Source organism: Macaca mulatta, chromosome 10 (assembly GCF_049350105.2).
Source record: "Macaca mulatta isolate MMU2019108-1 chromosome 10, T2T-MMU8v2.0, whole genome shotgun sequence".
Classification (NCBI taxonomy): Eukaryota; Metazoa; Chordata; class Mammalia; order Primates; family Cercopithecidae; genus Macaca; species Macaca mulatta.
This window is the reverse complement of record NC_133415.1, coordinates 73464595-73477115: the sequence shown is the minus strand read 5'-3', so window position 1 is coordinate 73477115 and position 12521 is coordinate 73464595. Positions and strand designations below refer to the sequence as shown.

Here is a 12521-nt window from a genome sequence, read left to right as displayed (position 1 = left end):
GACTCCATCTCAAAAAAAAAAAAGAAAGAAAGTAGATGAGAAGATTCCAGGGTAAAAATACCACTACGGGGGGATTCCTTAAATTATTTTACCTATAAACAAATAAACAATTCCTCTAAGTCATCCAGAATCCCCAAAGTATTTATCAAAGAAGCTTTGGTTTCACCCACAGAGGTAGGAAAATTATGCTACCTGTCTCTCCTCTTCCTTCCTGCTTCAAGAAATCTCCCTCCAAGACTGGCCACCCTTTAGAACAATCTGCCAACCTAGATGTTGATCACTAGGGGAATATTTACAGGGGTTTTCTTTGACTCATATGTAGTTTGTCATAAATTCCTCTAACTCATAAACTGAAAAGTTTTTCTTTCATGTCAAGATTCTTCACAAATATTAAAGAATATTTTCTAACATGTTAATTCTTAGTTTAAAATCAAAGCCACATTCCAATGCCTCATGATCACACATGTTAGATCAAGTTGTGGACAAAATTTGTGGGCGCTGATATTCCTGTTGTTTCCCATACTCCACTTTCAGATTATAGATGCCATAATTGATCCAGAACATGCTCCTGACCAGCATAAATGTCACTAAATATAAGTGATGCTTGCGTCCCAGCCACTTCGTACCCTCTGAAGTCAGGGGCCTTCCGGACGAGTACATTACAGTTTCTGTCAGGTTATCTTTTCATTTCATGTGCTTTCTTGCAGAAATATGTAAGAGGAGAGTTCATATTTTTACTTGTAATGTGGTATGATTACAAGCCATCTGCTCTTTTTCATAGAAGCAGTGTGTGGCCAGAGTAAAACCGTGCAGAAGAATTATGAGGCATTTATTGACTCTTAATAGGAATAGGTGGAAACCTCTGCCCTACGTATTTGTAAATCTTGTGGAACTGACAGTTCAGAATTCATTTAAAATTCTTTGGAATTTGAGACAAATTCTACCTTTGGAGGAAAAAAATGAGAAAAGCAGCCAGTATTTCTTCCTTGAGCCTTTTGGGTGGCTGGCATGGTGCAGAAGCCTTATGCCCACATTGTGTCATGTCATGCTCAAAATAACCACATCAGGTAGTTTTCATTGCTGTCTCCATTTTTACATTGGAGGAACTTACCCTGCGTCTCAGAGCCACTGAGGCTCAGGGCTAGGATTTGAAGTCAGGTCTGTGCTGAACCAAGCCACTGTTTTACTCATTGCCACACCTGCTGTGTCTGTGCCACTGACCAGTCGACTAAGGGAAGGTACCTGCAGGTTATACTTGAAAGAATCATGTCCTGAAAACCATTAGGGAGGATGTCTAAAGAAATGAAGTCAGTTCTCATCTTTCAAAGGGAGCCCCTGAAAACCTATTCCCAAATGTACTCTTCATGCAGTGATGGCTTTGAGAGTTTGTGATTCAGCCTGGATTTCTACCACAGGGTCCCAGGGGCATATGTTAAATTTAAGCAGCCCTTCATAATAACGTGGTTGACCATTGCTTTATTCCAAGCAGTACTTTGCTTCCCATCTCAAATCTTACCCAGGGAGAGTGTGAGCCACCCTGTAGCACTCTGGGTCAAAACACAAAACTCTTTCTTAATAGGATACCAGAGGTGGTTTACTGAAGGACATCACAGCCTCTTACTTGATTTTCTCCTCCTTTTAGAAGCTGCTAAGTCATTTGTTCTGCTTTTCCCTCATCTTTCTCTTTCCTTTGTGTTTTACTCTTTATCTTTGTAGAATCCTTCCTAACCATAGTCATAAATCTGTTGTGGAAAACAAGTGATTGGGAAGTTACACATCCTTGACCTATAGTCAGAGGTTCCACAACAGACACTAAACAGGAGACAGGAGCTCCCTCCCCTCCTGAGTCCTTTTCTCCTCAGACAAGTCACACCTTCCCAAGCAGCCCTTTAACCCAAAAAACTCAAGCTTAAAGAACTAGTCATCCATGTGCAACCAAGGAAGTTCCCTTTAATGGGTCTGGATTCACATTGTCAACCAGGGCTTTGTGCTTGCATCTTGTTCTGCCTGATTGACTGGAAAGTGGAGAAATAGCCATTCCGATTCATGAGTGACAGTAATCTGTGCATACCTGGGGCAACCTTAGTTGTAAACCATGAGCTTGATTCTGTAGTGTTTTTTGTTCTGAGTTCAGGGTGCAGGTGAGAGGGAGGTAATCCCTCCTAGAGAGAGAATAAGCCAGCCACTTAATTTTCATCACTGATGTATGTTTTCATTTAACAAACACTCTTCACAACCATCTGTGTGCCAGACCCAGTACTAGACATTGACAACCCAAAGGTAACAGAAAGCAGCTCCTCCACAAAGGCCACCTGGTAGGTGGCCCATAATGGACTGACAGAGGACAGCATGAGGTGCTAGTCTCAGTTTGGCTCTTTTATAACCTCCACAGGAGGACAGACACTATGTGTGCAAGTAGAATCCAAGTAAATGGTTGCAAACCAAAATGACCAGGAGATGAGATCTTAAAGGGAAGGCATCTTAAAGGCAATTTGGTTCGGTCCACTCATTTTGTATATACAGAAACTGACAGTAGAGAAAGGAGGGTGATACCACCCCCCCTAAACTGGGGCATCATTAGAAGAGATTCATGGTCTTTGGACTTCCTGTGCTAGGCCATTCTCCCATTAGTCATCAAAGGACTTTCTCCAGGCCTTCTTTGTGTGTTATGATCTCAAATTCAGGCTGTGTCTAATTCTGTCACTGAGATTATGGAGTGTTCCTTGTACCCAATCTCACAAGTATTGCCAGGTTGGCAAGGCACTGCACCAAACAAAACCCAGTCATGATCACCAGTGATCTCCTAAAAGAGAAAGAGTGCTTTTAAATTTCTCAGTGTTTCCAGAACACCAAGGGGTAATAGTGTCTGCCTTTTGGGTTGCTATGAGAATTAAATGCAATAATGTACAGAAAGGGCTTGACACAGTGTCTGGCACACAAGTGCTCCATGAATCTTAACTATTGTTATTGCTCACTTGTTCACCATTAGTAAATTTTTGCAATTGGACTAAATATATAGTGTATTCCAACAGAATGACTCTTTATTCTCCCATCTCCTGACCTGTCTGTGAGTTTACGGAGTATGCCATCCAACAGGTATGCTGGTTCCCTTTCTTAAATGTAAACTACAAGCTTGGATTTCCTGGGCCAGTATTTCACATGAATAACAGGCCAAGGGAATTCAATTGACAGAACACTTGCATTGACTTTTCTTCAGCTTTTAACTATCTGGATAGGGATTCTTAATGTCAGGAGACTTCTCTTCCTACCCTCACAGCTCTACCCCACCTCTCACAGGGTTTATTGCTGTCATCCTCTCCTGCATTCTTTTCTTTCCCCTCCTCACCCTTTCTTCTCCCTAACCACCCCTCCCACCTCGTTCTTTCTAAGGTGGGACTTTCACAGCTTCACTGCACTTGGGTTTCAGCATGGTGCTCTGCAGTGGCAGCTTGAGTGTCTGAGCTCTCTGTACCTGTGTTGGAATGGAATTAGACAGGGAATCAGGCTGCCCAGGGAAGGGAGCTGCGGGACTCTGTTGAGAATCCCTGGTGCAGTCACCAGGCACTAAGGCATAGGGTGTTTTAGGGCACATGGGGCTGCCATCGCTCACCTAGAGGGGATAGGGGCCAGCTCCCAAATAAAGGGGAGTGGGTTCCAGGCTAGAGAGCCTAAACGTGCTCCCACATGAGGCTGGAAGCGTGTCCTGAGTAGCCTTCCACAGGCGTTAAATTTCCTCAGAATAATGTCTGGCAATGTGGAGTCTCTCAGATCTGGATTTGATTCCTGGGTCTGGCACTCACTGCCTGTGTAATCTTGGACTAGACCTTCCCGAATTCAACTTCCTTATCTATGAAATGCAAATAATCATTGTGCTCCTTCACCAGAGTGGCAAAGATTTAATTGAATGCTCTGAGTAAAACTTAGCACAGTGCATGGAACATAGGTGCTCTGTAAATGACAATCCATATTTTAAACTGTGATTGTTTAAAAATCACATCACTATAAAATTTTATGCTGTAAGATATATGCAGTTTGTGCTAATATGAAAATATGTAATATGTTTTCTAAAACTTTTTTGTAAAATTTGTACTTCCAGGAAGAAAATTTCCATGTTTTCTGAGGAGGCCTTTAGGAGAAACTCCTTCTAGCTGTAGTATCAGAAATGATTGAGTTATCATCAGCGTGGATTCCTTCTCATCTTCTTGACTCTGATTGGTGCTGTAATTTTCACATTTGTACCCTAGGAATCTGAGAGCCAGATGTTGCAAAGACTTGGGACTATGGTGGGAAGTTCGTGCAGGCCTATCATTGGTTTCATCTTATGTTTTTACCCTTGTTTGCCTTTACTTATTCTCTCCATTTTTAATGTTTGCCTTGTTACTTGAAGCTGCCTTACACCCTCAATGCCAGGTGGGTGTAAAATGCCAATGATGATTTTTATGGCTTCTCAGCAACAGACGCATGTATGTAAGCTGCCTCTGGAAGCCCCGTGGGTGTGGTAGAAACTGCCCACATGCCTTGGGCCTCACCCTTGTCCTTCCTCTCCCTCTCATCCAACCACATCCTCTTACTTCTGTCTTCTGAGTATCCCTCAAATGTGCCCCTTCCCCTTCACCTTGAGATCACCTTGCTTGGGCTCTTATTTGGGTTCCTGCAGTGACTTTGAATCTGTCTGGTTCCAGTGATTTCCCCTTCCCCGCCCATGCTCCACACTCCTACCCAAGTGAGCCCTCCAGCCCACCAGCCACCTCGGTCTGTCCAAGGTCCCTCTGTGGCCTGAGCCTTCCTGCCCCGTTGGCCCCATCTGCCAACAATGCCCTGTTTTTCTGCATTTAGACTCTTTTCCATCTCCAAAGCATGCGAGCTAGTCAGACTGTTTCTCTGCATGGGGCGTTGTTCATTTTTCCTTCTGCACTGCTTGCCCTGTTTGTCAGTACTTGACTGCGACACCACCTTCCCTTCCCTCACCTTCCTCGGGCAGAGCTGTCACTCCACTCCCTCTGGTCCTTGGGTATGTGCCGTGGTCACACATGCCACAGTGCCCAGCTGCTGCCCCTCCCTCTCTGAGGGCCTGGCTAGTGCTCCTGTGAAACTCAGCAGGTGTTTCAGATGATCAATGAGTGCGTGAGAGAATGTGGGGACCTTTCTACATCTCTTAAGAGTTCTGAGGATGCTCCAGAGATGGCTTTGTGGGTGAGAAATGTTAATATTTTCACCCTTATTCTTATATTTAATATAAACACAGAAGACAAGACCTCCCACCTCTGAGGACTTAGAAATAGTGTGAGTTGCACCTCTGGAATTCTTAGGAAAGAGATAGGAAAAATAACCAACACGCTCAGTTGGCAGTGAGTTTCCAGTGAAGTAATCCTAAGATTCTTATATTCCCATTTCACAAAATATGAAAAATGACTGGTTGTTGTAGGTGATGGAAGAGTTGTTGCTACTTCAGAATAGGGAGAGAGGAAGTTTTCTATGATGTATCAGTGCACTGGGCCAAATAGGAATGGCTTTGTCCCTGGAAAGGGCTTAGAGCTCTCCCTTTGCGGACAAGGCTGTGATTTGCCCAATACTTGGGGCTAACTTGTTCTGTCATTTGTTTTTTCGTTTGTTCTTCCTTTCATTAAATATTAAGCATTCACCGAGGGCTGGTACTGTGTTGATCACTGGGGATACAGGGTTGGCAGAGGTATAGACCTGTCTCCATGGAGCTTATAGCCTAGGATGGGGGCCTTACCTGGGCCAGTCATTTAATGTAGAAATAAATAATCACATGAAGAATGGGCTGGTCCAGAGCAGGGAAAGAGAAACTTCAGAACACCTTCACAGAGTTGGCCACACTCCTACTAGGGTTCGAGGATGCATAGGAGCTCAACAAGAATGGAAGCAATGAGGCAAGTTGTAATGTAAGCCAAGGATGAAAAAGTCAGGCGCAGGAGACAAAGACGTGGACCTCATTAGAGGCCTGTGACTTGCTGCTCTGAGCTGCAGCAGGAGTGGACTGATCCGATTTGTAGGTTAGAGATTGCCCGGATATGCATTGAGGGTTCATCCAGGACACCGATAGATGTGACTGTAACCTTCCAAGTGGGAGAAGATACGAGCAACAGAGCAAGAGAGAAGTGTGTTTGAGAACTCTCTAAAAAATTAAAATGGACAAGATGCGTGACTGATTCCGGACGGTTAGGGAAAGGGAGGAGTTGGGGGTGACTCCCTGGTTGTTGGCTGCATCCTCTGGGTGGAGGGGATAGAAGCCAGACCAGATCCTGGCTGGGGGACTCGCAGCCCAGTGCATGCGATGTGAAGCTATTCCTAGAAGCCTGTTGATTGCTCAAGAGGTGGCTTGGCCTCTGCAGAGTGACCAGTTCTGGGCGGAGAAAGAAGTGATGGTTACCATGTTGCTCCTCTCAGAAGAAAGCTGGAGAGCTGATCTTCTGAGACTAGAAATAACAGTCTCCTAATTAAGGAGGAGGAGAAAGGGAGGCTGTGCTGCTGGTAGTGTAAGAAGCCTTTTTTTTTTTCACTTCTGTTTTCTCATGAGAGACAAGAAGAAAAGCTTTGAGAGCAGGGAACTTTGGAAAAGGCGGAATACCTCTGCCTAGTGTGGGAGGGAGTTCAGAGAGCTCAGAACTGCAGGCTGCGGAGGGAGAGCCCCCTGCGGGGGAGGGAACTGCCTACCAAACAGTGGATGGAGGTTTCCAGAAACCCCAGGGAAGTCTGATCACCACAGTAAGATTTAACAATTTATTTTTCTAAAAAGAGACATTCTACTCAATCTGTTTATTTTCAAACTTAGATTAGGTTATTTGTGATCAGGATCACAAAATGGTGAGAAACATACCAAATTGGACCTTACTATTAGGTTAATTCTTCAGAAAGCTGCTGTTACAGTATCAATTTAAGTGTCTTAAGCTTAAGATTGCCACCCCTCCCCCCCTTTTTTTTAAAGAATTAGTTTTGCGGTGGTGAGAGGGTTACAAGAAAAAAAAAACAGAATTAGTTTTGCTAATGAAAAGGTAGCAGTGAACTTGGTTTAGATTTAAAAATCAGGAAAGAACAACTGTAGGAACCTGCAATAAAATGTGTTGAGACATATTTTACCACTTTGGAAGGGCTTTTATTCCAGAATCTCTGGAACTTCAATGGGCTTGTGATTGAATTCAGAGGCCAGTGAACTTGCATGGGAAAAAGTTACATCTTTATTGTGACCAAGTTCTAGTAAATTTAGTTTTCCTTTTTATTATGAATGTAGGATTCATAATAAAAATATGAATAATATTAGCAGTATTTGTCACCATTAGAAATTATAGCTCTTTTCATATTGCATTATGGTTGTTTCAGATAATAAAGATACCATTTATGCTTATCACTACTTCAGATTTGTACTAGTGCTAGCTCCATCACTATGTGACAAGACCCAATACCTTAATAAACAAGTGCATACATTCCTATGCCTCAAATTTTTCTTTTGTTAAGACAACTGTACTTCAGTGTAATTGGTTTTCTTGTTAATCCTATGTGTTGTATTTCATGCATTTAAAAATATTATTCCGAGCAAGTTTCATCAGCTTCACAGTTGACTAAATAAGTCCATGGCACATGAAAGGTTAATATTCCGTGGCTAAGATCCTGTAGTTGTGGCATGCGACCTCCACCTGGTGGCAGCATACTCCTTAAAGGTTAAATTCTATAACCAACAGTTGAGAAGAACTTTAAATACTTGAGCGGTTTTCAAACATTTTTTATTACAGCCCACAATAAGAAATAGGCTTTCCATCATAACTGAGTACACATTTACTTACATTTCACAAAACAATTCTTGTTCTTACCATGACACATTGATATTTTGTATTACATTCTAATATTCTCTTCAGTTCTCTTTCATTAAAATAAAATGCTGATTGCAACACACTGAGCTGTAACACACTAAAGTGCACTCTTTTACATCCTAGGAAACCATCTTTCAACATGCTTCACAGTTTATTATCCAGTAAACTTCATTTTGGTCTCCCACACATTTTCAGGAACGTAATACCTGCATTTTAAATAACTGCCAGTAAGTATGAGTGCATTTTACACAGTGTTTAAAAATTGTTTATTATTGATGTATAATTTAAATATAGTGAAAGGAGCTGATTACAGTGTATACATAACATACCCCGTCAAGATACAGAGTATTCTTATCACATACAAACTTCCTTTGTGACAGTTCTCACCCAGTTTTTTATCCCCCTGAGAAATTACTGTTTTGATTCCTTTCATCACACATTGATTTTGCTCTTTTAGAATTATATATAGATGGAACCATACAGTATGTGCTCTTTTGGACTGGCTTCTTTTGCTCAACCTAATGTTTTTGAGATAAATACATGTTGAGTCTGTCGGTAGTGTGGTGAGTAGTGCTCCATTGCATGAATATGGCACAATTTGTTCTCCTGTTGTAGACTTTTGGGTTGTCTTCACTTTGGGTTATTATAAATAAAACTTCCATGAATATTTGCATACAAATCTTTGTGTGCACATATACTTCGTCTCTCTTGGGTAAATACCTGGGGAGGAATCATTGGCTCAATTGATAAGTAAATGTACGTTTAACTACAGGAACTGAGAAACCCATTTGCCAAAGTGGTTAGACCATCTTACATTTCCACTGGGAAAGTATGAGAGTTTGGGTTGCTCCATATCCTTACCAACATTTCATGTTATGTCAGTCTTTTTAATTGTAGTCATTCTGGTGGGTATTGTAGTTGTATCTCTTGGTCATTTTAATTTTAATTTGCCTGATGACTAATGATATTGAACACTTTTTTCATTTTCTTATTAGCCATTCATTGATCCTGTTTGTGAAGTGTCTGTTCAAACTCGGGTTTTTCTGTTTTTGTTTTTTTTGTTTAAATATCAGTTTGTAGGAGTTCTTTACATATTTTGGATACCAGTCCTTTTTGCCAGATACATGTATTTATGAATACATAGATACATTTCTCCCAGTCTGTAACATACCTATTTATTTTATTAATGGTGCTTTTTTGGTTAACAGGAAGTTTTGAAAATTTAACAATTTTACAACAATTTTTCTCAATATTTGGTGCTTTCTGGATCCTAAGAAATCTTTTCCTGTTCCAAAGATCAGGAAGATAGTTTTGGCTTTTTTTGTTTAGGTATGTGATCCATCTCAAATTAAATTTTGTGTATAGCGTGAGGTAGGTGTCAAGTTTCACTTTATATTTACATCTGATGGTCTAACCATTTGTTGAAACTACTTTCCTTTCCCTGTTGATACATAGGACAGAATTAAAAAAAAAACAAAAAAAACAAAAAAAAAACTGTCCAGCCAAGGAAGTGAAAAAACTGAACCTCTGAGTCTCATAAACCAAACCTCTGGGTCTCTCAGACCATCCCCAACCTTGGTGTCCCATTCCTTACCAAATTAGTTTGTTCACAGTTATCTTGTGATTCTCAGAAATTAGTTCACTCATATGTGAAGATTTATAAGGTAACAACTTTTCACAGGGCCTGTAACTGTGCTATCCAGTATGGAACCACTAGCTACATGTAGCTATTTAAATTTAATTTAAATTGTATTAAAAATTTAGCTTATCAGTTACAATAGCCACATTTTGAGTGCTCAGCAGCCACATATGGACACATATGGCTCTCTTACTGAACAGCATATATATAGAATATTTCCATTTTTTTCTACAGTGCTGGACAGCGCTAGCCTATAGAATAAGAACAGAGTCAGGCTTTGTACAGTTTTGTAGCATACTTTAATGAATTTTTGGTTTTGTTTTGTTAACTAGCATTCAGTGTCTATTTTTCTCTTCTTGCTTATTTCTCATTCTTCCATGTTCCTATTTCAATTCTAAAGTGTACAGTCCTAGCCAATCCTTTTGTCCGTCTAAAAATGCAGTATCTTATATCTGTTCTTTGCTGCTTAGAAGAAAGAATTCCCCTGGCTGTGCATGGAATCATTCTTTTGTGGAGCCTACCTAGTACGGACCTGTTTAACTTCTCTCAATGCTTGACGTCTTCCAACTGCTGCCGGGATGCCTGGACATCCCCTTTCAAGGTGCAGCCCAGAGACAGATTATTTTGTCTTTCCTGTCTTGATTAACATTGCATCTCTCCTTAGCATTTCTACTGTAAATGTTAAACTTAGGAAAAGTAGTAGATTATGACCTGTAGCCATGTTCTTTATTAAGAATTCTGTCTAGTAGCGAACTTTGTTGCCATTTCATCATGAGCAACCACATAGGAATTTGTGAGATTTTCTCTCATTGTTTGCTGGGCATGAGCTGCACAGACACTGACTCTGCCATTAATGTTTTTCAGTGTGGGAATTTTGCTGTCCTCGTGGATCTTCATATCTTGCCGCAAGGTTCAAACAAAGATACAAGCTGGTTTTCTGAACAGAAGAAAGAGGTACAACAAAACTTTCTGCTGTTTAATTGCAAGTAGCTGCTGCTGCTGCTGCTGCTGCTACAAGAAATATTATCTTTTTCCAGCTTTCATTTCTATTGGTGGGGGAAAATGTTGGGTATTTAATTCTTGAAAAACAATTGTATTCCCAATGACAGACACATATGCACCCACTTTTTTTTTTCCTTCAGAAACTGACACATTCATACACTTCATATGATACTCTATTATTTAAGCCAGACATTTTATACCTCTTTGTTTTGGGGGAAGGAGTTCTATATATTAAAAAAGAGAAGAAGAAGAAGTTAAAGTGACTATTTCAGGTAATCAGGGATTTTAACCTGACTGGTTGTGAAGGATAGCCTGATCACCTGAAGCAGGTGTGGCGTTTAACACAAGGCTGAACCTTCACACCCATGTTAAAGCCTCAGCTTTTATTTTCTATCATCCTTGTATTATCATGAGCCTTTGACAAGTGAGGAGATACTTGACCACTTCTCACAGTGGTCAGTCAGGAAAGCCAGCAGTGGGGGGCTTAGCAGAGCGTGATGTTGGACTTCCCTGAGCCTCAGCCTCCTCATCTGAAAGTGAAGGGGTTTGCCTAGATGCCAAATCCACTCCTGGTTCTAAGTTTCAACAATCCCACCCAAGTGCTGCTTGTGGTGGAGGCTTACAAGCTGCACTGAGCTCTCACCATTACTTTGCTTCCTTCTCTGATCCCTGCTCTCCAGAGAGCAAGAGTAACCAGCTTGTGGCTTTTACATACCTTTAAAAATATCATTATCCATGATGTCCATTTATCACAGTTGCTTTTTTAGAGTGAGAAATAAAAATAAAATGTGTTAAAATATAGTATATGCAGAAGAAACTATTGACAGTGGTGGGGGAAAAAAAAAAGCCACCCTTTTCTGTGATAATTGCTTTTAATCAGCTTTTGGAGATCACCAGAAAAGAGATCCCCACCTCCCAAGAAAGATTTTATAGGATAATACATTTTCATTCAAAGGATAATATTATCAAGACTTTGCTGTCATTATTTTGCAAAGAATACCTGGTGACCTAAAGTTGAGGAAAGGAAGGCACAAGGTTCTGTATGACGGGATTTATCATTCAGGTAAATAACTGTAGACTCTCCTCTTCATGACTTTTAAGTATTTAGCAAGTCAATCAACATCTCCTACTGCCACTTACCTTCATATAATTCCACTCTTTAGCTTACTAACACATGTTGCTGTGATTCAAAACTGTTCGCTTGTTTCCCCAAAGTGACCAATAGTCACCCAAGGGGACCTCACCCCGAAATCTTCTGACTTGGCTTAAATTAACAGTGTTATAAATCCACCATTCCAGACCCGTTCTCCATTCCCTTTCAGCTTTGCCACCTTAGACCTTTATCAGCCTTAGACCTTTCTTGTTAATATTGAGTCCGTTTTGCCCAAGATTCAGTTAATTTGGAACGCTTTAAAATAAAGCCCTGGGTGTGTGAATCACCTCATAGCCAAAGCGTGAGGCTAGGTTTTTTTTTTTTAGGAGCCACATGCAGCTGCATGGATGCTCATAGTACCTACTTGAGGGCAGCAGGGCATGACTTAGCAAAGCTGCACAGTGCATGACAGGACCTGCAGAGCAGTGCTGCGCTGGCAGCTGCAAGGGGCAGGTCGCTGTAGCAAGCTGAGCTTGCCACTCAAAACCAAATAGTCAATTTGCTGCTGCTTCTTTAATTTGTCCTTTTAAAATGTGTATTGGCCAGGCACAGTGACACACACTGTAATCCCAGCACTTTGGGAGGCTAAGGCGGGCGGATTGCCTGAGCCCAGGAGTTCAAACCAGCCTGGGCAACATGGTGAAACCCCATCTATATAAAAAATAAAAAATTAGCCAGATGTGGTGGCTTGTGTCTGGAATCCCAGCTACTCTGCAGGCTGAGGTAGGAGGGTCACTTGAGCCCAGGAGGTTGAGGCTGCAGTCAGAGCTGTGATCATGCCACTGAACTCCACCGTGGGCAGCAGTGTGAGACCCTGTCTCAAAAAAAAAACAAAAACAAAAACAAAAAAATTCACTGACGTTAAAACTCCTCTGGGATCATTTGTGTGTGTGTAAGA

At 41.2% G+C, this 12521-nt stretch overlaps 1 protein-coding gene across 2 annotated transcripts in view; it reads left to right on the top strand.

The window, feature by feature from the left end:
* The window catches only part of SLX4IP (SLX4 interacting protein), a 197585-nt gene that overhangs the window by 116014 nt on the left and 69050 nt on the right, over positions 1-12521 (top strand). For both annotated transcript variants that reach the window (XM_001116207.4, XM_077951202.1), the window contains one exon: positions 10333-10422. In XM_001116207.4, coding sequence (XP_001116207.2) covers positions 10333-10422 — 90 coding nt within the window. The remainder of the gene's footprint in view (positions 1-10332; positions 10423-12521) is intronic.